The following is a 24,924-nucleotide window of genomic DNA, read 5'->3' as shown; positions in this document are numbered from 1 at the left end:
CATGTCTTTTTCCTGGTTCTCTCCCTCAGCCCCAACCAGTCCTAGCAGAAGACTGCCCCTCCCTGAGCCTGGTTCTGCTGGAGGTTTCTTCCTGTTAAAAGGGAGTTTTTCCTTCCCAATGTCGCCAAGTTCTTGCTCATAGGGGGTCGTTTTGACCGTTGGGGTTTTTCCGTAATTATTGTATGGCCTTGCCTTACAATATAAAGCGCCTTGGGGCAACTGTTTGTTGTGATTTGGCACTATATAAATAAAATTGATTTGATGGCGCTCCTGTACACAACCAAAAACTGAGTGAGTGGATCCAGAGGAATCAGCTGGAAAACATGAATATCTCTCTCTCTCTCTCTCTCTCTCTCATCTGTGTGCACATTAAAAAGCGAACACACGCAGCTGCAATATGAAACAAACACAGAAAAAGGCTGCGTATGCGTGCATTTCGTGCATTAAATGAAACACAACGCCACAATCCGCAGCTCTATGAATACGCCAATGTGAAAGGGGCTATAGTCATCTTCAGCAGAGTACTTTTCCAGGCAATCATGTGTGAAAAGGGGGAGGGGCTGCGCAAGGAACAAAGCCAGAGGAACAGCCAATGCCAGACCAACAGTAACTGTGACCTCTCCTCCCCCAAACACAAACAGAAAGATGGAGGAATGCAGACGAGCAGGACACTCCACCAGATCCTTTGATATTTCGGCCAGCTCGAGAACTTGGGCCACATCCTTATGCCACCCTCACCAGTGGCAGAAGGATGAAGGACAATAGGGCTGAACTGTTTTATTCTTTGGCCAAATTTTTTGTATAAATTGATATTTTTGATACATTTTTTTTTTAGAATTGTTTGCACTATGTGCCATTTGCACATTCTTTTTTTTTAATATATTTTTCATATAGATGTGCCTTTTGTATTTTTATTCTTACTATTGTTTTATTATTATTATTTGCACTGATTGCTCTTTTGTCAGCAATAAAGTCTGTAACTCAAAAATACTATTTGGATAATTCATCTTTTTTATGTGTAAATTACATGATGTATTTGAAAATGCATAGCCACAAAAATTTTAAATATTGAAAGAGAAAGTGCTTGAATGGAAATTTGCATCCATCTAAATACGGAAATGTATTTTTTTTTTTATGGTCAAATTAGTCATAAAATACAAATAATCCTGTTTGGCACATTTGGAGATAATTTGTTCAGTTGTGCCGAATGGCACTTTTACATACAAAAAGGCTCACAGTGTCACAATGCTTATGACTAGAGACCTGATATTGTACACAGTTGTTCTACAGAACATAAACAACTGTAGTGTGCTGCTATGAAGTATATCCAAGATATAGGCTATTAGATATTACTTTTTTATTCAAATTTTTAGACATGTTTGAAGTTACATTGTTCAAGTTGTGTAGCACTTACAGCGTTCATACACATATTTCCAGAAACTAGAAGACAAGCGCTTTCAAATTAGATATATCAAAAGCATGTTGGATTTATAACCTTATTTTACTGACCAATGGCATTTGGTTATGCAGTGCGTTTGTGCACAAGCCAGAAAGAGGTGGGTGTATACAGGTTAAATGCAGCATTTATTTAAAGGCAATGCAGACCTTATTTATTTATTGCCTTGCCTGCATATATAGTCATGGTATGTGCCAAACTGGCAGAATCATTTTATATTTATATATACATATATACGAGGTCTATTAGAAAAGTGTCCGACCTTATTATTTTTTCAAAAACCATATGGATTTGAATCACGTGTGATTACATCAGACATGCTTGAACCTTCGTGGGCATGCGAGAGTTTTTTCACGCCTGTCGGTTACGTCATTCGCCTGTGGGCAGTCTTTGAGTGAGGAGTCGTCCACCCGCTCGTCGATTTTTTTCATTGTTTAGGAATGGCTCAGAGACTGTTGCTTTGTTTGATAAAAATTTTTTCAAAACTGTAAGGCACAACTGAGTGGACACCATTCAATAAATTCAGCTGGTTTTCGGTAAAAATGTTAACGGCTGATGAGAGATTTTGGTCTGGTAGTGTCGCTTTAAGGACGGTCCACGGCGCCTGACGGCGATCTGCGCTTCGAGGCGGCAGCGTCTCGCCGTTTCAAGTTGAAAACTTCCACATTTCAGGCTCTGTTGACCCAGGAAGTCGTCAGAGAACAGAGAACTTTCAGAAGAAGTCGGCATGAGGAGTTTATTCGGACATTCCATTGTTAACGGTCATTTTGTAATGAAAGAACGTGCGGGCAGAGTCGCATGTCGGGCTGGACCCGACCGCGGGGGGTCGCGGCAGGATAAACACCTCCGTTGGAAATCTTAACGGGCAAGTTGGAACATGCCCAAGCTGTTAAACAATTTCTCAGTTACTCACTTGTTGAAAGCCATTAAAAGCCGCCTGAATTCTACAAATGGTTTTCAACACGGAGGTGTTTTTCCTGTCGCGGCGCACACAGATTTGCCGAGTCGTCACGGAAACGACTCGGCGAATTTGCGCGTACGTCTTTCATTAAAAAAAATGTCCTTAAACAGTGGAATGTCCGCATAAATTCCTCATGCCGGCCTCTTCTGAATCTTCTCTGTTCTCTCACGATGTCCTGGGTGAATTAAGCCTTAAATTAGGATGTTTTCAGCTCGAAACAGGCCGACGACAGCGCCTGGAAGCGCTGCAGGACGTCCCGCTCCGTGGGAAGTCCTTACACCGACAGAAACACCCCATAATCTCTCATCAGCCGTTAAACTTTTCACAGAAATCCATCTTAATTTCTCGAATAGTGTCCACTCGGATATTCCTCACAGGTCCAGAAAAAATTTTGATAAAGCAACGCGCGCCGTCTCGAGCAGCGTGTGAAACAAACGAATTCAGCCGAGAGGGCGGGACCACATCTCACTCAAGGCCTGCCCACAGGGAAATGACGTCACCGACACGCATGAAAAAACTCACGCATGCGCACGAGGGTTCAAGCATGATTGGTGTAATCGCATGTCATTCAAATCCATATAGTTAAAAAAAAAATAAAAGGGTCGGTTTATTATCTAAGAGACCTCGTATATGCAAACTGTTCTTGCAAGACTGTTCTTGGTATATAGCGCGTGACTGAGCGTGGTGTGCGTGTGTGACCTTCACCTGCCCTGCCTGAGCAGCCTGTAATATTTTATTTCAAGCTAACAGATACTTTCTATCAGGAAGAGCTGACCACCAAAATAACATAGAGACAGACAAGAACAAAAGACAAGTGGTCACAGTAATATCCGTGAGGTAATGAAATATGAAATATTTCTTGTGCCTCACTACCCACAGAGGCCCAGGAAACAATCCTGCACACAGGGCGCTGGCATAGGCCCACAGGTGGGGCACCCCAGCACCACACCGCACAAGCAACGATCCCCTCAAGGGAGGAGCGAGCAGCGGGAGGGACAAGGGTTGAAGAGCCAGCACGTCGAATCCCCAAGCCCGGGCAGGAGCCGCTGAGCCCACGAGGGTGATACCCGGCCCACAGACAAGGGGCAGGACCAAAACCCCCGAGCTGGGCAACACGCGACAGATAACTGTAGCAATTGTTCTTTTATGGAAACAAGCACCCAAATTGGCACACATAATCCTTAGACATTAGTCTTTTGAAAAAGACTGAGCATCCACTTGAATTTTCTGTAGGTGGTTAGGTAGGGGTCAATTGAAGGATTGTACAGGGGTCAAAATTTAAAAATGTTCCAGTGATATTGAAAGCTATACCACATTATGTGTGTGATCACAAGATTCCAGAAAAGTATAGTTTGGACTATCTATGATTGAATGTTATGGAGTTTTGGGGTAAAAACCTTAAGAATCATCCCGGCCTTTCGGTGTGGAGTTTGCATGTTCTCCCTGTGTCTGTGTGGGTTTCCGCCTGGCACTCCAGTTTCCTCCCACAAGCAAAAACATGCTTATTTAGCGTCTGCTCCTTTCTCTGCCCCTGATGAAGGCAGCATCTACATCTGGAGTTGGTACCCGGGCGCTGGACTGTGGCTGCCCACTACTCCTAGTGGTTAGATTCTGTCTAACTGTAATTAGGATGGATTAAATGCAGAGGACAAATTTAGTTGTATGTATGTACCGTATTTTCTGGACTATAAAGCGCATCTCATTATAAGCCGCGCCCGTTGATTTTTGGGCAGAAAATTTAAAAAATACTTATATTAACCGCACTGGACTAAAAGCCGCATCCTGCATTTCGATCCGGGGTTCAGCATGATGTTCCCTGTCACGTGTGCATCTGTCTCCGTTACGCTGTGCCCGTGTCGAGCGGTGAACGTGTTACACACGCGGCTCTTTAAGCCTGTACAGCGAATACAGGATGTGAGAGACCACCAAAAACCTCACGAGGTAAAAGTTTGCCATGTTCTGATTATGTTTAGTGATACATTGAGTCTGTTTAAGCAGAGACTTCAGGCTGTTGCAGCACTCCTGTACCATGTAGCCGCTCGTACTGTTGTTTTCCTTGTAAATTCCTTGTTCTCGTAATGTTAGCTAATCCTGATGGTAATTTAGCTTTGTCTCAAAATGCCGCTTGATATTTGTATTTTAACAAGAGCTACAGACTGTATAAATAAGACACAGTGGCCTTGTTGCTGACATAATGAAAGTAAACGCTTCAGTCCACACGTCTGGAAAGACGTGCTTTTCAGAGTCCACTTTTCTCGTGCTTTTCAGAGTCCACTTTTCTCATTTTTGATAACACCGTCATCGTTTATTCAGTTTTCTGAAGCATGTGCTACGAGAGAGCAGCTAAACAGTTGTTGACTGCTCTGTCTGGTCCTTCTATCAGCAAAACATTCCCAGGCAGACAGGGCTGTCCTTGTGTGCCTGTTCAAAAATCACTTACTTACTGCTTGGCCCCAGTAAAAATCCTTATATTAGCCACACCGCATTATTCGCCACAGGCTCCAAATATAAGGAAAAAAGTAACTGCTTGTAGTCCGGAATATATGGTATATATGCAGTGACTATAAAGATTCTGTTCTATATTCTTTTCTATTATAGAATGGTGACAAAGGTCAGTTTCAGTTTGTACATGGGTCAGAAGTTAAAGTTGTTCCAATTTTGGTAAAAATTGGTTGAACTAATAGGATTAATAAATAGAATAGTTTTGACTGTGTTAAGTGCTTGGTCTGCAAGGTAAAGGTCAAACAATGTCAACACCCTTTGGATTCGATGGCATGTGATTATATGCTACCCTGTAACATAACTAAGCATGACACATGGTGCAGACTATCCCTTTTTAAAACCCTAATAACTCAACCAGTAATTTGCATCACATTTTACAATATTTGGACTTTAACTTCTGACCCCTGTACAAATTAAAGCTGACCTTTGTTACTATTCTTGCTGTTTTTACCACAGAACCCCTTAACATTCAGTCATAGATTGTCCAAACTATACCTTTTTGGAATATTTATGTTCAGACAAATAATGTGGTATAGCTTTCAATATGATTGGAACATTTTTAAATTTGACCCCGTGTAATTATTCAATTGACCCCTACCTATTGACAATTCAAGTAGATCGTTTTTTTTTCTTTCAAAAGCGTAATGTTTAAGGAGTATTTGTGCCAACTTTGGTGCTTGTATCACCATTTGAAGGATTCTTCTGTAAATATTCTGTTATCTGCTGCACTACACCTCCAGTAATGCAAACATATTCAAGAAAAACTCATAACATCATTCTCTGGTAACAGGAGTACAGCAATGAGCTGCAAACTGGATCTGCAGCACAAGAAAGAAAGCAAGTCATAATCTAATATTAATACAGTGCATTAACAGGTGCAAGAGTGGCATTCTGTAACAGGCAAAAATCAGACCCCCTAATTCCAATTCAAATTTAATTAGTTAATAAATAAAGACCGTATTTCATTAAATTGTGGTAATTGGTTTCTTAATGAAGCAGATATTTTTTTCCCATTGATATATATCGGGGCCGGCAAGCGACGCAGGCGGTGTCGCGAGAGAAAGCAAAAACGGGGCTGCAGGGCTGGACTGCTGCATAAACTAAGGAAACAGCCACTCAAACCACCGCTGCCAAGCCTTTATCTCTCAAATGCCAGATCCTTGGTACACAAAACGGATGATTTGGAACTACAGCTAGCTGGGAATCGCTACATTCAAGAGTGCTGCGCACTTATAATCACAGAGACATGGCTACATGCACAAATCCCCGATGCTTCGGCGCAGCTAGCAGGCCACACGCTACACAGATGGGACAGGAACAGCGACTCAGGGAAAAACAGAGGTGGGGGCCTCTGCATCTACATACATGAAGGTTGGTGCAATAATAGTACTGTTCTGGTCAGACACTGTTCTCCTGACTTAGAGTTTATGTCAGCAAGATGCAGACCATTCTACCTGCCTAGAGAGCTAGCTGCTGTGGTCATTACGGCAGTCTACATACCACCGGATGCTAATGTAAACATAGCTCTCTCCCTGCTTCTAAACGCCATAAACAAACAACAGAATGCCTATCCAAACGGCGTTCACATCATTGCGGGTGACTTTAATAAGGCAAATCTTAAAACTGTTTTACCAAAATTTCACCAACACGTGAAATGCCCTACAAGAGGGGAAAACACTCTGGACCGTGTTTATACCAACATCAAGAGAACATACAGAGCCATACCTCTCCCCCACCTGGGCCAGTCAGATCACCTCTCCCTGTTTCTCACCCCCGCTTACACCCCCCTCAACCGACAAACAAAGCCTAAACGGCTGACCATTAACACCTGGTCTGATGCTGCCCTCACCCGTCTGCAGGACTGCTTTGACCAGACACAGTGGGTAGCCTTTTACCATGAAGACTTGGCTACATTCACAGACACAGTACTGTCCTACATCAAGTACTGCATTGAAATGGTTACTGTGGAAAAGAACATTCTGGTGTTTCCAAACCAAAAACCATGGATGACTAGCCAGGTCCGCACGCTCCTCCGGGACCGGGACGCAGCCTTCAGATCGGGAGACAGAGCACTATACAACACCACCCATGCTGACCTGAGGAGAGGCATCAAGACCGCCAAAGCGGAGCATAAGAGCAGGATAGAGGACCAGCTTAACAACCCCCGACAGGTGTGGCAGGGCATGTAGTCGATCACCAATTACAGAGGCTGTGCTGCAACACCAGGGAACTCAGATCTGGCACTAGCAGACGAACTGAACAGCTTCTATGCCTGTTTTGAGTCTCAGGCACGGCACTCAACCACAACACCCCAACCCCCACTACAACCCATTCCAGCCTCCAGTTCCCCCCCACTTACTCTAGCGGCTGAGGACATGAGACGAGTGCTCCGGGCTGTGAAGCCCAGGAAGGCTTCAGGCCCAGATGGAGTACCAGGGAAGGTGCTCAAGGCATGTGCTGACCAGCTAGCACAGGTCTTCACTGTCATTTTCAACCTGTCACTAGAACATGCCCTCATCCCAGCCTGCTTAAAATCCGCTACTATCATCCCAGTTCCCAAAAAAATCACCCACAACCAGCCTCAATGACTTCCGCCCCGGTAGCACTCACCCCAGTCATCACCAAGTGCTTTGAGAAACTGGTTCTAAGACACATCAAAGCTTGTCTCCCCCCTACCCTGGACCAGCATCAGTTCGCATACCGGTCTAACAGATCCACAGAAGATGCAATAACAACTGCCCTTCACTCAGCATTGACTCACCTGGAGAAACAAGGGAGCTATGTCAGGATGCTCTTCATTGACTATAGCTCAGCTTTTAATACCATAATACCGGACATCCTTATCCCCAAGTTATCCAACCTGGGCATCCCACTGCCCACCTGCTCCTGGATCAAAGACTTCCTGGTCAACCGACCACAGCAGGTGAAGCTTGGTCCTCACTTCTCCTCCTTCCGTACTCTCAGTACCGGCTCCCCCAGGGCTGTGTGCTGAGCCCACTTCTCTACTCGCTCTACACATCTGACTGCACCCCCACCCACTCGGAGAACATCATTGTTAAATTTGCTGATGACACAACAGTGGTGGGGCTGATAACAGGGGGAAACGAAGCGGCCTACAGAGATGAGGTCCAAAAACTGGTTGAGTGGAGTGCAGCCAACAACTTGGCACTAAACATCACAAAGACTAAGGAACTCATCCTGGACTTCCGTCGAAAGAAAACTGCCCCTGCCCCACTGTACATCAATGGCGAATGCGTGGAGCGAGTGGAGTCCTTCAAGTTCCTAGGGGTTCACATCTCTGCTGACCTCTCCTGGTCAGTCAACACCGCAGCACTGGTCAAGAAGGCCCAGCAGCGACTACACTTCTTGAGGGTGCTTAGGAAAGAGCAGTTAAGCACACCCCTGCTGGTGACCTTCTGTCGCTCCACTATAGAGAGCCTGCTGACCTACGCAGTGTCAGTGTGGCACTCCAGCTGCACTGAAGCTGACAGGAAGAGACTGCAGAGGGTAGCAAACACTGCCCAAAAAATCATTGGCTGTCCTCTGCCCCCCATTTCCACCATCTACACCTCCCGCTGTCTTAGTAGGGCCAAGAACATTCTCAAGGACAATACACACCCCAGCTTTCACCTCTTCAACCTGTTGCCCTCTGGCAGGCGCTACAGGTCCATACAGGCCAGAACAAATAGACTCAGAGACAGTTTCTTCCCCAAAACCATCACCATGTTGAACAATAATCTGCACTAAAAACGGACTATATTAGGTACTGAGTCGCACCATATCTATCTCATTTGTAGCACAGGACTTTTGCACATTTTTCAGTTGTTCCATTGTTTATTATATCGCCTATAGTTGTCATACAGTTTTACATTTCCTTTTGCACTCTCTCAATTGCTACACTGTTTACACTGTCCACATGTTACACAATTTTACTTTTCAGCAAAGGACTTCACTTGTTTCCTTATGTGATATTGTTGTTTATTCATGTTATATTGTCTGGTATTGCACTGCGTGCACTTCTTAAGGAGCAGCCCCCCTAATCTCATTGTACTATACAGACTGTGTTTGCTGTGTATAATGACAATAAAGGCTTTCTATTCTATATTCGAAAAGGTTTGACCAGCAGTTGATATTGTTTATCTTTCCAATTCAGCAATGTAGGGTTTTTTTTGTTGTTGTTTTTTGTTTTTTTTTGTTTTGTTTTGTTTTTTTTTGCAATAGTTAGTGCTACAAGTATAGTTTTAGATTTTCATGTCTGAGAAACTAAGTGGAGTGGTTAAAAAAAAAACAAAAAAAAAAACAGAACTGCTTGGTTTACTGAAGGAAGTCTGAGAACTCAGAAAAATGCCGCAGGAGAAAGACAGTAAGTAAGTCCCTTCGGCTGCTCCCTTGTTTTGCACTCGGGCTCGCCACAGCAAATCCAAGGTGGATCTGCATGTTGAATTGGCACAGGTTTTACGCTGGATGCCCTTCCTGACGCAACTCCACATTACATGGAGAAATGTGGCAGGGGTGGGATTTGAACCTGGAACCAAGTGCATTAACCACTTGGCCACCACCCCTTTGCAGGAGAAAGACAGTAAAATACGTTTTTTGGAAAACCGTGTGGACGAGTTGGAGCAGCATATTAGGATGGATGAGGTGATTGTGTCTGGATTGAACATTAAACATCGATCACATCCCAGGGCCACTGCTCTCGGCAGCGGTACCAGCATGGATGAGGACACTCTGGGACAAATTCACTCCCTGAAGCAACAGATCATTTTTGTTGTTGTTGTTTTTTTTTGTTTTTTTCTTCCCCCTGTCTGCATATATAGTAATGGTAGATGCCACACTGGCAGAACCATTTACGAGGTCTGTCAATAAAGTAACGGTCCTTTTTATTTTTTTCAAAAACTATGGATTTCATTCATATGTTTTTACGTCAGACATGCTTGAACCCTCGTTCTTAAAGGGGTCCTTAAAGCTGTAGTAACACACCTTATTCTCTGTGAAGCCCGTAAAATTTTCACCGAAAGCCAGATAAATTTTTTGAATGGTTTCCAGGTGCCAGTCTCTAACAGCTTCTGAAAAAATTCTGATGGAAAAAAAAGTCCTTTTCATTCCGCCATTTCCAGACAATGAAAATCCGACGAGGGGGCGGAACCACTCCTTCCCAAGGTGTGCTCACAGGCGAATTACGTCACTGACAGGCGTGAAAAAACTCACGCATTCGCACGAGGGTTCAAGCATGTCTGACGTAAAAACATATGAATGAAATCCATATAGTTTTTGAAAAAAATAAAAAGGACCGTTACTTTATTGACAGACCTCGTATGAACATTAATACACATATATGCAATTTATTATTGCAAGACAGAAAGTATGTAGTGCGTGAGTGAATGTGGTGTGTGTGTATGTGTGTGACCCCCATCCACCCTTCCCAATCAGCCTACAACATCCTACTCAAAGCCAACAACTTCTATCAGGAAGGACCGACCACCAAAACAACACAAAGACAGACAAGAACGAGAGACAAGTGGTGAAGACAATAACTGTGACGTGAGACACAGAGGAGACGAGGCCCCCAACCATACAACATACCATGACAAACAACCACACATGAACAAACAGTGACCGCAACAGTCTGTTGTCTAATTAATGAGCGTCCATACCCTAATCTAGAACACTTAAGAGCACCCAAAAACCGAATTGTGGTGACGGCCACAAACACGCAACCATCCACACACCCATATCACAGCTAAATGTCCAATCACTACTGTGGCTGGTGTGTTGGGCCAAGACAAGAGTACAGAACCTTAACATATGACATGGACCACTCCGGCACATCAGAAGCCACGCGGCCGGGCGTGAGCACAGACGGAAGTGGGTCCAGGACGCAGGGCTCCGGGGGAACAAGGAGAAAAGGGGCAGCGGAAGGGCATGGGGGCCAGGAAAGGCAGCCCCCAGAGCCACCGGGCAGCACAGCAAACCAACAGGGGAGCTGCCCAACGGCGCCGGAATGCACCCCCGACACCAACTTAAGAACGAATTGTTAAGGCAAACAAAAAAGCTGAGGAACTGAGGTGTATGCAAACAAACATTTGACAAAGGAAAAATGCCAGTATTGCAAGACAAGTCAGAGCTCTAAAAAACAAACAAATACAAGCGACTTGGACCAGGAACTGTAAAGTGATGATTAAGTTGAACGGATCTCCAGAGGAAGCTAAAATCATAGTGGTAAGAGAGCTTGGGGACATGGAAAAATTTAAGTGATGTTATTCGTTCATTTAGGGTTATGTTTTTTGGTCAAAAGAACTTGGGTATAAGCAGTTCTGGAAAATGGCTTTCATATTGTGTGTGTGTGTGTGTGTGTGTGTGTGTGTGTGTGTGTGTGTGTGTGTGTGTGTGTGTGTGTGTGTGTGTGTGTGTGTGTGTGTGTGTGTGTGTGTGTGTGTGTGTGTGTGTGTGTGTGTGTGTGTTTACATTATGTAGTGAGACCTAATTTTTTGGGGGGTTGGTTTGTGGGCTTTTCTTTTTATTATATGATGACAGCTGATTAGTTTGATTTTACTTCTGTGCAGGAATTACAATCTTGTCAGTATAATGAGCACCATATACAGGATATGGAATATGAGCTAGATCCAGATAATCATTTCTATTCTTTTAGAAATAGTAATTGTCAGTATTACACAGATGAACAATATAACAACCGCATTTCAAATGATGGGAAATTATAAATAATCCAGTTAAACAGTAGGAGTATGTACAAAAATTTTGGGAATATCAAAGATTATTAAAAACAATTTTGTCACCTTTTTTAGTATAATTGCCATATCAGAAACTTGTCTTGCAGAGGTTGATGATAGGTTATGAATTCAATCATTTGAATTCATAACCTCCAGCGATGGCCATTTGACAATGGCTGTGGAAAATCTTTTGGAATGCATGACAATTGAAATATGCATGGAAAAAAGGTAAAAGTATAATTATTAGTTGCATATACATAACTCCGGGCTCTAAAATTGAAGAGTCTCAAAAATGGATTGAGGAATTCTTTTCACAGATGTATAACAAATGAGTATTTGTTTGTGGAGATATAAATATTGATCTTTTAAATCCACAGAAGCATGAAGTGACAGAGGATTTCATTAATACTATGTACAGTTTAAATTTATATCCAAAAATCACTAGGCCTTCAAGAATAAGTTCATTCAGCTACTCTCATTGACAATATATTTACGAATTATATTGATACCAAAACACGAAGTAGCTTATTAATCAATGATATCAGTGACCATTTACCAATTTTTACAATAATTGATCAGTGAAATTAATTGATAAATGAAATTGAAAATGTGTGTACAAACTTAATGTGCACACGTTAACTTGATGAAACATAACTTGATGAGAATATTACTGTGCAACTTGTCTCAATGTGAAGCAGCACCTTTAACGTCTCAGACAAAAATTGAAAATAAATGACTCTTCAGCATGTTGCTTGTGTAATTACAGGCCTGTCAGATGGTCACTGCGTGCGAGCTAAAGCAGCTTTATTGAAAGCTCTAGGTTTGTCAGCAGATGTCATACTTCAGAAAATTTATGCTCTGTCACGTCACTCTTTCTAGATGCCAAACTTCATTCTGCTCACAGGTCATCAGTGTCATATGCACATCTAGTTCTAGAAAGTTTCTCTCTGCGCAAAAGTGCTCTCTTCAGTTATAAGATATCGAAAGTCGTTACTGAGCTACACATTCTCCCCTCTATAGTCTGTCATTTATCTTTGGTAAAATGTATCTTTGTGACAGCTTTGGGAGAGCCTTTAGCCCTTTTTTGTTGCTTGTGACAAATGGACAGAGCACGTATACAGAGTTTGGTTCACTGACCGGTTTGTTTTGCTTTCTCTTTTCCACAGAGACCTTGTCAAGAAATTTCTCGTCATTGACCGAGCCAGACGGCTGGGCAACATGAAGGTGAGGTGGTACAAATTCATCATACTTCACAGCCTCACTGGATCATTTGACGTAGACCGTCTGAGAACCATGATAAGATCTGAAAGGCCCTACAGCATAACTGAAGCACCATGTGTTTGTAATTATTAGGGATGTCCCGATCCGATCACGTGATCAGAAATCGGGCCCGATCATGTGGTTTCAGACTTGATCGAAATCTGACGTTGCATCCCGATCAGAAATCCGATATAGATTTTATCCTCATTATTTTGATCAGCGCTATTTCAGGCTCATTATTGCAGATTAATGAGCCTTTCATGCGTCGGAAGCGTCGCTTTAGCTCGGCTTTTGACGTGATGCTTCTGACGGGAGCGCGCATTGCCGCTTGTCGGCAGGCTGACGCGGTCAAAGTTCAACCCAATCTTTTTTTTTTTTTTTTTTTTTAATTGAACAAAAGAAAAAACATAAGTTCAACCGGACAGAGGTGGGGGGAGTTACGTGCGCAGTTTCTTTCGCAGAACTGCTGTTTGTGTGTTTACGTGCTCAGCCTGACGCCTCGATGGAATGACAAGAGGATGATGGACACTTTCCCACCGAAACTCTTGCTCAGTCATCTTTCCGTGCGCAGCAGGACCCGGTGCTGACCAAGTCCTCAGGACGACGAGCTGTCATCTGATTAACAAAACGAAAAAAACAAATTGTCCTGTGATCGTTTGTCTGCAAAACGGAGTGAGAGATGGTGTGCGCACAAGCGACGTGCACACTCATCACATTTAGGAGCGTGTCTTAAAGAGCTTCCATCTTCATTCACGTTCACTGCGCTGCTCTGAACTTGTTGAACACTGATAAAGCATCAGAGGGGTACACTGAGGACTGTCAGGATGCAAATGTAAGTTTGTTTGTTTTTTTTTTGTTTCCTTATACTTTTCAAGTTGACTTTTGAACTTTCAACGCTCTGAGCTGTGACGTAGCTTCGCACTGTCCAATAGGAATGACACATCGGGCCAAAACACAGAAGAATAGTGGCAGAAACCAGTGATCTGTACAAATGCTAAATGGACTGCATTTATATAGCGCTTTTCCATCTGCATCAGACGCTCAAAGCGCTTTACAATTATGCCTCACATTCACCCCGATGTCAGGGTGCTGCCATACGAGGCGCTCACTACACACCGGGAGCAATAGGGGATGACAGACCTTGCCCGAGGGCCCTTAGTGATTTTCCAGTCAGGTGGGGATTTGAACCAAGGATCAGTGCAGAAACCACGTGTCTGAAGAAAAATCCTTGGAAATTTTGTTGTTGTTGTTTGTTACCTCAAAATTTCTGATTACTGTTTAAAAAAGTTTAGAACACTTGTAATTAAAATAGCTAAATCAATAAATGGTTCTTTAAAAACCTTTCATCTATAAATTAAAACCACCTGTTATTTCAGATTAGATAATTTCTTGTTTACCATAAGGAACCTTTGACATTTATTTTTAGACAAATAAAATAACATGGAAATTTGTACATTTTTTAAGTCTGGTAGATTATTACTTGATTGTTCAAGCTACCTCAAGGAGAAGTGCACTGTTTAAGTGATAAATAATAAAAAAAGGTGTTTAAAATGAAATGATTATATATTTAGCATTTGTTCATTATTCATTCAGTTTTTTTAAAGTATTGGATCGGGACTCGGTATCGGCAGATACTCAAAATCAGATGAATCGGATCGGGGCCAAAAAAAACCTGATCGGGACATCCCTAGTAATTATTAATAACAAAGAATTACCATGAGGGTTACGTGGATGTCATAGGTTTTCTACTTCTAGCTGGATACTTTCATGTCTGCGGGTGGTTTTATTTGTAATCAGTAGCATTTGTAATCTGAATCTTATTACCTAATGAAACCAAGCTCCTCATTGTTTTCAATAATGTAAAGTTTGAGGAACTCATTGATAAGTACATTTTGTTAAATGAGCTCATGGCATAATTAAACAGTGAACAAAACTGAAATACAAGTTTTATGAGCAGACTCTTCCCTTCATCAATTTTCTATACCCGCTTACTCCCTTCAGTGGAGAGCTGGAACCTATCCCAGCAGTCATAGGGCGTGAGTCGGGGTGCACCCTGAACAGGACACCAGTCTGTCACAGGGCCATATAGATAGACAAATATATTCACACTCGCACGGACACCTATGGTCAGTTTAACCCTCTGGAGTCAATTGATGCGCTACCATGTAAAAAGCCACATGACCTAATTAAGCAGACGTAGCACACAATCCGCTCCACTCTGTCTGTTTGAATGTGTGTTAAACGTATGAAATTCGTGTACACCATTTTTTTGAAAATGTGTTAATATGCCAAGTATAACTTGAATTATGATTAATAATTTCCGCGAGTTTTTTGGGGGGGATAATATTCTCATATTTGCTGCGCGTTTTGCAGACAGCCGCAGCAGCGATGACTCATTTCCTCATTCTGCTGGAGGAGCGAGAGGGGTGGAAAAAATAAGACTCCCTTATCTTCAGCAGGAGAAAGGGGTATTTACCATTGGTGGAAAATTCAGGGACTAACCAATCAATCACCAACCCCACGTGAGTTTGATGACAACTCACAGACCGTGTGTGTGCGTGTGCGTGCGTGCGTGCGTGCGTGCGTGTGAGCGTGCACGTTTTGCGAACATGACTTTTCTTTTGTATGCGACAACAAATAAGTAAAAAAAAAAAATCGCAAATTTTTCTTTCACTGGTGTAAAATATATTGCCTAATAATGATCCTCAGTCCACGTTTGGTTGCTGAGCGAAGGGAAATGGTGGTTTCATGCGAAGCAAAAAGCGATCCGTTTTGAAAGTCGTGTGATATTTTCCATGTTTGGAGTGTTTTTTATTGTGTGTGGTGGAATGTTTTAGTGTGTGTGGTGTAGTTATTTTATTTATTTAGTGCATCAAAATAATCAGGTGCCTGGAACAGTGCATTGTCTCTCTCTTTTTTTTTTTTGGAACTGCATGAAGACGATTGAAGCGCAGAGCATGTCATCAGAGTCTGAACCAGAGCGTGATCAGTCTGATGATTTTTGTTCTGGACAAACGAGAGCAGATGGATTCACCAATCTGTGCGCACAGATCAGCAGAGTGGACAGGAATTGTTTTTCTGAGTGACACAAAATCATTTGTGTGGCATCTTATTGCATGTAAATAGCCACAAAAACCACATGAAGCATTTCCTGCATTTTAATGTGAATTGTTGTATATAACTTTGTTTATGCAACATTTTTACATATATTTTTGAAATTTACAATTTATATTAACATTCTAAGTTATAAAAATGGTTTGTTAAACATTTCTGGTTTTCACAATAAAAAAAAAACAAATTTTAGGTTTTGCGATGAATTTAGGGTCGCTGTTTTAATGCAGTATGTCAGAATGAAAGAAAAACTGTAAAGTCACACAAGTGAGGTTGTGCTGACAAAAAATGGCACCAAACAAGGCCAGGTAAACAGTTTTTTAAGGTAAAACCAAAAGTAGTCAAAAATGCCCAAAAATACCCAAGACTCCAGAGGGTTAAAGTTTTCAGTTCACCTAACCTGCATGTCTTTGGATGAGGGAGGAAATTGGAGCACCTGTTGGGAACCCACAGAAACGTGGGTAGAACATGCAAACTCCACACAGAAATACCACAGGTGGGAATTGATCCCATAAACCTCCAGTTATAAGGCAGCAGTGCCGAACACATCATCAGCTGCAGCAAAAATCATTGGATAATTATCACCTTTCACTGTCCTTTTCATAGTTGAAAAACAACTGCGCTATGAAAAGTTTTTAAAAACTTTGCAGGGACTGAAAAAAGTCACAAGACTGTTGTCCTGTTCTCACTTTGTGCTTCTCCGACCAGACTGGAGATCCACACGGCACTCGGTGAGTCATCTTCAACTGCTTATCCAGGATTGGGTCGTGGGGCTGGATTATATAGTTAATGGAAAAAGAACTAAACTGTGGTTAGTCCAGAATGAACTTAATGGTCAGTGGTAAATGGACTGCATTTATATAATGCGTTTCCTTCTGCATCAGATGCTCAAAGCACTTTACGATAATGCCTCACATTCACCCCAATCTCAGGGTGCTGCCATACAAAGTGCTCACTACACACCGGGAGCAACTAAGGGGTTAGGAACTTCCCGAAGGACCCTTAGAGATTTTCCGGTCTGGCTGGGATTTAAACCAAGGATCGCCTGGTCTCAAGCCAAACACTTAACCACTGGACCATCCACTCCCCCTGTACCTAATGTACCTACTTGTATATTAAAATGTTCCATGCTGGGTTTTTTCATGCAGGTGCTGTCAGGCACACAGAAGTGGGGGGAAAACATGTACACATAATGCAAACTGAATATGCACGTACGAAATGTGAAAAAGGATTCGTTTAATGTTTAGCTTATTTTGTCTTCCATGGTGACAGGGTTTTATTTAGTTAATAGTTTTTATTATGTGCACAGTAAAAACAGGCAGTTATACCATACAATAAAATTCTTACTCTGTTCATTCTCCCTAGAAAAGTTGCATGTAGAAAGTTCACATCAGATTATTTAAAACAGAAAACGCATAAAATACACATTATTAGACTGAAGAATGTATTTTGTACACTATTTAAAGGATATGCAGTTTAGGGGATGTGTGGATTTGCAGCTTATGCAGTATTGACAATTTTGTGCAATAATAAATAATAGTTAGTGCTACAGGTTGTCACCATAACAGTAATGGGGGTGCAGATTATGTGCCTGACATGATTCGTGCTTTCTGTGACAGCCGAGCTCCAAGTCTGCTTTTGTTGAACTCACACCAAACATACAGAAGCCAAGAATAAACCATCAGCTGCAGGAATAGTGTAAGACAAATCTCTCACCTGATCTCTGCTCAAAGTTTTGAACACACACACAAAACTTACTGAGGAACTCTGTGGACATCAGCTGACAAGGAACTCATTTTGTCCTTAATAACAGTGCTTTATAAAATTAATTCATAAAAATCACGGCACACAGTCCTGATCACTGCGTGCCCATTGGTTGTGATGTTGAAATGATATTGCTCTTTTTTTCTCTCTCTCTCTCTCTGAGTTCATTTCTAAACTCATGTCACTCCAGTTATGTCAGTGGCTGATCTTCTGTTGCCATGGTCATTGCATGCCGGGTCAGGTGGTTATGGGGTGCTATGTGAGGTGTTTTTGCGTGGCCTGTTTGGTATTTGTGTATCTTCTGGGCTTGCCAACTCTCCTGAGGAAATCAGGTTCATAGTTTATAGCAACCACTGTGATCATGGACTGCTGGACAGTCCCCCCGTCCCTGTGTAAAGGGGTTAACTTATCAGAGCGCACCTGTGGGGAGAAGCCAACACACCTCCCACTAGTGTAGCAGTAAAGCAAATTTCTGTGTTTTTCTGCTATTCCATTTTGTGGTTGTTTTCATTTCAGTGTTTATGAAAGGCACATCAGATTATTGTGCCTGACAAATGGCAGGAAAAAAAAATCTAGCTTGACTTTAGACCTGCTTGTTGGTGGTCTACGGTATAATCGCTTTACCAATTTTAATCACTTTATTTAAATTTTAAAAATAAATTAAAAATAAAATTACCTTAACCATCCCCTCACGTCCCAAAAAACTGCTTATAGTGCTTATTTGTATTAACAATATTCCTCATATCTAGTTTGTCCAATTACCTATGGCCTCTGAAAATTGAGGCACAATGTATATAACTGACCAGGATTCTGAAATGGTTAATATGATATTTTTCATAAATCCCTTTAATTAAAGTTAACAGATACAGTTGGGACAATATGGAAAATACAAAATTAAAAACAAAAACACTGTAGTGATTCTCACATTTGCTTTGACTTCTGTTACATTACAGACAGTATGGACCCAACAAACTGCATGTTTTGTGTGGTCAACTTCATTTAATTTGTTAATGTGCATCCATTCCTGCATTTAAACCCTGCAATATATTCCAAAAAGGATGGGACTTGGTGTTTTATTCTAAATATGATAATAAAGTCATCACTTTTAAGGGCCTGTCACAGTGGCGTATTCATAGAGCTGCTCATTACAGTGTATCGTCTACGCTGTAATGAGCAGCTCTCCGCCCACTTCATGAGGAGTTTTTTTTCTCAAGACGCAGCAGTATGTTGAGGGCTACGCACGTACGATGGAAGAAATTAAACCTGTTTAATTTTCTTCGGCGTACAGCACAGCATGGAGCCTTCACTCGAGTACACGCAGCGCCGTGCTACTGTCCGCTATTGTGAGCCCGTCCACGCTTCAACACGGTACTGTGCGCCACTTCACATCTCCCTGTTGTTCTTCTGGAGCTATAAATACTGCAACATCATTGCTTCACTTTATCATACTGGACTAATTATATGAGGACTGTTTCACTGTGTCGCATCGTTTCATAAAAGCGCTCTATCTAATCTATCAATCAATCACACAGACAGAAAGAGAGAGCCCGATGTCTGGGTGGCAGACCGGAGTGCTGTTTTCCTCACGCGCACATGTGCTTATGACAGAAGTTGACATTTTACATGTATTAGTGCAACAACTTTCATGGATGAGATGCCAACCGAATAGTGACACTGCATACAATGATTTCAGATCTGTACAGGATGAGGCTTTATGAGATACCGTCATTTGCAAAATTAAAATTAAAATGGACAAAATATTGATGGCGTTCTGACCAAACACATCGCGTTACATAAAACAAACAACAAAATATGTAAAACATTGCAGCATAAATTCATCCCAACATGAATGACAAGCGATATAATGCAATTCACAAACGTTTAAGCATTGTGCTTGAGACCAGAGGATCCTCGGTTCAAACACCAGCCTGACTGGAAAATCACTAAGGGCCCTTGGGCAAGGTCCTTAATCTCAGAGTTGCTCCGTGTGTAGTAAGCGCCTTGTATGGCAGTACCCTGACATCAGTGTGTGAGTGTATCTGTGTGAATGTGAGGCATAATTGTAAAGCCCTTTGAGCGTCTGATGCAGGTGGAAAAGTGCTATATAAATGCAGCCCATTTACCATTTAATGCAAGCGAAGGCATCAAAATGCATCGAACAACACTGCCGTCTACTGGATGACAATGTTGCTTTGTGTGAATTTGTTTATGGATCTCTGTGCGCACATGTGCAAATCAAAGAATATTTGTAGATCACCCTCTGTGGATTTGCAGGTATGACAGTGTTGCTTTGTTTGAATCGCGAGCTATTTGTTTGTGGATTTGTGCAGGTTTTGCACTAAGAATGTCTCAAAATTACCTAACTGAGCAAAGCGATGAATGCGTGTGATCGGTGATCCACAAATGCTGAATCACACTTCACAAACAGAATTTTCAATTTTTATACACATTTATTTGTAAAAGCCAACAAACAAGTTGGAAATCACAAATTTGTGTTTGTGGATTTTAAAATATGTGTGCAAATCAAGGAAATTTGTAGGTCACCCTCTGTGCATTTGCAGGTATTGATGAGACAAATTTAAGTCCATAATCAAAGGTTCTGTTTTCGCAGACCAAAATGCATAAACATACCAAACAGCAAATGTTAGGTCTCCCCAGTTCCTCGTGGTTCGGTACAAGTTCACTTTTTTTTTAAATTCTTCAAATCTTTATATGGTATCTTTAATCTGTGAACAGCAGAGAGCTGCCATCAGACAGACTTCCTTTTCCCATTAAATGTTTGTGAATTGGATTATATCTCGTCATTCATGTTGTGATGAATTTACTGTGCAACGCATTACATGTTTTGTTTTTTGTTTTATGTAACATGATGTGTCAAGCCAGACTGTAATCAATATTTTGTTCACTTTAAGTTACATTTTGCTGTCCTTTATCACCCCTCTTGTTTGCTTTGGCCATAGAGGCACTTGCTGAAGCTAAAAGGGTGACATCCACAATATATAGTTTAGAGAATGGACCGTTGTGCCATAAAATAACATATGCAGATGATGTTCTGATCCTCATGACCAGCCCTGAAACATCTATACCAGGTCTCATTGATGTGATTGACAGATTTAGTCCTTTTTCCAGTTATAAGATCAACTGCTAAATCAGAGGCTATGCCCCTTGGTATTCTTTCAATAATACCAACTACAGTACCTCCCGTTCCTTTTAGATGGTCTCCCAATGGGTTTGAGTATTTGGGAATTTTATTACTCCATCCTTTGATCAGCTGTATAGAGCAAACTTTGTACCTTTTATTTTGTACAATTAAGCAGGATTTAGAACAATGGATGTCCCTTCTGGTTTCTTGGCTAAGCCCTATAGCCCTGGTCAAAATGAATTTGTTCTCCAGGTTACTGTATCCTATCCAAATGACTCCGGTTTTATTCTCTAAACGGGTGTTGAAAAATATAAATGGATGACTTGGCTCGTTTGTTTGGAACAAGCGCAGAGCTAGGCTAAAAGATGGCAGTATTGCATTTGTCATGTTTGAAGGGGGGCTTAGACTTGCCAAATATCATAATATCTCATTTGTGTGCACATTTAAGATTTATAAATGATTGGGTTAAGGGGGGAGCTGTGTGGATATTGAGATAGCATTGTCACAGTGGAGACTTGGCGAATTATTTTAATAGCTTTAATGAAATTAAAGCTTGCTGTACAAATCCTGTAACAAGCAACACTTTAAAAGCGTGGCAACTTGTACAGCGTCATGAGGGAATATCAAATATTACCTCTATGTTCACTACAATAATAAATAATCCTGCTTTTCCTCCAGGCTCTTCAGACCCTGGTTTTCATTTATGGCTCAGTAAGAATATTAAATATCTGAGATTTGTTCTTAGATGATGAGCTTATGGCATTTGAACAACTTACTAATAGTTACAAATTGGTGAAACAAGATCTTTTTTTTTTTTTTGCTTTTTACAAATAAGACATTACATTATTCATAGCACAATCCTTATTGATCACCCTGAAATATCTGCAGTTGAGAAAATGCTGTTTCAACAACAGTCGAAAGTCCCTTTCAGTTCATATTACCGGGTGCTTAATGGTTTATCTACTACTGATACACAGGGGGTCAGAGGTGTGTGGGGGAAGGAGCTATCTGTGACTATAGATGAAGAAACATGGTCTTTTACAACGAAGATTTCAATTTGCACTAGGACAAGAGCAACACAGTTTAAAGTTTTACACAGATTACATCTCTCCCCTTATCGCAGGTATCTCTTTTAGCACTCTCTTTCCCTGTTGGGTCATTTCATGAAAAGGGGTCACCATTACACAAGTCCAACATTATTGGTCAGTAAAAACAGAACAGCCCTATGTGCAGGGAAAAAAATCTAAAATGATTGTTTCTATAGATATTGATTAAATAACTGTGATAACATAGAGGACATAATTAACTTTGAATTTTTCTTTTTTGAGTTTTTATCTGAAAAGGGGGACACCAAACCCCACCAAATTTTGACACACAGCGCCTAAGTATTATTTTGGTAAAAAAAAAAAAAACAATAAACAGAAATCACTTCAACTAATGTATCTGAATTTATTTCTGATTTGATGGGCACAGTGTAAAATTAATTTCCCCCATAGACCAGTGTCTTAATCAATCGGCATCAATTCAGCTTTCAGGCCCCTCTCCTGTGGAACCAGCTCCCAATTCGGATCAGGGAGACAGACACCCTCTCTACTTTTAAGATTAGGCTTAAAACTTTCCTTTTTGCTAAAGCTTATAGTTAGGGCTGGATCAGGTGACCCTGAACCATCCCTTAGTTATGCTGCTATAGACTTAGACTGCTGGGGGGGTTCCCATAATGCACTGAGTGTTTCTTTCTCTTTTTGCTCTGTATGCACCACTCTGCATTTAATCATTAGTGATTGATCTCTGCTCCCCTCCACAGCATGTCTTTTTCCTGGTTCTCTCCCTCAGCCCCAACCAGTCCCAGCAGAAGACTGCCCCTCCCTGAGCCTGGTTCTGCTGGAGGTTTCTTCCTGTTAAAAGGGAGTTTTTCCTTCCCACTGTCGCCAAGTGCTTGCTCACAGGGGGTCGTTTTGACCTTTGGGGTTTTTACGTAATTATTGTATGTCCTTGCCTTACAATATAAAGCGCCTTGGGGCAACTGTTTGTTGTGATTTGGCGCTATATAAATAAAACTGAATTGAATTGAATGTAACCCATTGTGTCCCACTCTATTACACTTAAAACTAGGGATGGGACCGATCTGATCTCGGATCAATTATTGGGTTCTGATACAGACGTAATTCACGTATCGAAAAATACCGATCCAACCCGCAACATTTTCCGATACTGAAGAGCCACTGTGAATCCTCTCAACTGATGTTGTTTTCTCTCTGTTTGCTTCCTGCCAAGCAGGTTTAAGAGAGCTCTCTTCTACAGTGTTCTAGCTGCGGTTAGAGGCAAATTTCTGCCTGGCTCTCGGCTTCAAATTGTCTGTTTGTCGAGCATGGATTTTCCGAAAAATTAACTAAATTGTAAAGTTAGCTGCTTCACTGTCCCAAGGCTGTGTAAAACACCAGCTAAGCGTGCAGCTGAGGAGGACAGCGAACAGAGATTCTGTCCACATAAATTTGGGAAACCTTGTCATTTTATAGATTTGAATAAATGTAGCAGTAATTATTAGTACACAAAATTGGTTTGGTATCTCATTGACCCTTAACCTCCTTACACAGGTGAATCCAATCATGAGAAAGGATATTTAAGGTGGCCATTTGCAAATGTTTCTCCTCTTTGCTTCTCTTCTAATGAGTGGCAACATGGGAGCCTCAAAACACCTCTGACTGAGGTGATGACCTGAAAACAAAGATTGTTCAACATCATGGTTTAGGGGAAGGATACAAAAGCTATCTCAGAGATTTCAGCTGACAGTTTCCACTGTGAGGAACATAGTGAGGAAATGGAAGACCACAGGCACAGTACTAGTTAAGGCCCACAGTGGCAGGCCAAGGAAAATCTCAGATAAGCTGAAGCGAAGGATGGTGAGAACAGTCATAGTCAACCCAGAGACCTGCTCCAAAGACCTACAACATGATCTTGCTGCAGATAGTGTCTCTGCATTGTTCAACTATACAGCTCACTTTGCACAAAGAGATGCTGTATGATGCTGTAATGCAGAGGAAGCCTTTTCTGTGTACATGTCACAAACAGAGTCACTTGAGGTATGCTAAAGCACATTTGGACAAGCCGGCTTCATTTTGGAATAAGGTGCTGTGGACTGATGAAACTAACATTGAGTTATTTGGACATAACAAGGAGCGGCATGCATGGCAGAAAAAGAACACAGCATTCCAAGAAAAATGCTTGCGACCTACAGTAAAATTTGGAGGTGGTTCCATCATGCTGTGTGGCTGTGTGGCCAGTGCAGGTACTGGGAGTCTTATTAAAGTTGAGGGTCACATGGATGCCAGTCAATATCAGCAGATTCTTGAGAACAATGGTCATGAATCAGTGACAAAGTAGAAGTTGCGCCGGGGTTGGATCTTTCAACAAGACAACGACCCTAAACACTGCTCAAAATCTACTAAGGCATTCATGCAGAGGAACAAGTACAACATTCTGGAATGGCCATCTCAGTCCCCAGACCTGAATATTATTGAAAATTTGTGGTGTGATTTTAAGCGGGCTGTCCATGCTCAGAAACCAATAAACCTGAGATGTTTTGTAAAAAAGAATGGTCCAAAATACCTTCAACCAGAATCCAGACTCTCATTGGAAGCTATAGGAAGTGTTTAGAGGCTGTTATTTCTGCAAAAGGAGGATCTACTAAATATTGATGTTTTTTGTTTGTTTGTTTGTTTGTTTTTTTTCCTCTGTTGGGGTGCCCAAATTTATGCACCTGCCTAATTTTGTTTAAAGAATTCTTGCACATTTTCTGTAAATCCTATAAACTTCATTTCACTTCTCAAATATCACTGTTTTTGTTTGCTATATGATATATTTAACTGAAATTGCTGTTCTAAACCACCAAAGATTTATAAAGGGAAATCATCAGGGGAGCCCAAACTTTTACATACCTGTGTGTGTGTGTGTGTGTGTGTGTGTGTGTGTGTGTGTGTGTGTGTGTGTGTGTGTGTGTGTG

The 24,924-nt window shown here is 41.5% G+C and overlaps 1 protein-coding gene across 2 annotated transcripts in view; it reads left to right on the top strand.

Moving 5' to 3' along the window:
* Nucleotides 1–24,924, top strand: part of prkx (protein kinase X-linked) — a 109,332-nt gene that overhangs the window by 79,344 nt on the left and 5,064 nt on the right. For both annotated transcript variants that reach the window (XM_034173541.1, XM_034173533.1), the window contains exon 6: nt 12,814–12,871. In XM_034173541.1, the coding sequence (XP_034029432.1) occupies nt 12,814–12,871 (58 nt within the window). The remainder of the gene's footprint in view (nt 1–12,813; nt 12,872–24,924) is intronic.

The sequence above is a fragment of the Thalassophryne amazonica genome, chromosome 1, assembly GCF_902500255.1.
Source record: "Thalassophryne amazonica chromosome 1, fThaAma1.1, whole genome shotgun sequence".
Lineage (NCBI taxonomy): Eukaryota > Metazoa > Chordata > Actinopteri > Batrachoidiformes > Batrachoididae > Thalassophryne > Thalassophryne amazonica.
This window is presented reverse-complemented; position numbering and strand designations above follow the sequence as displayed.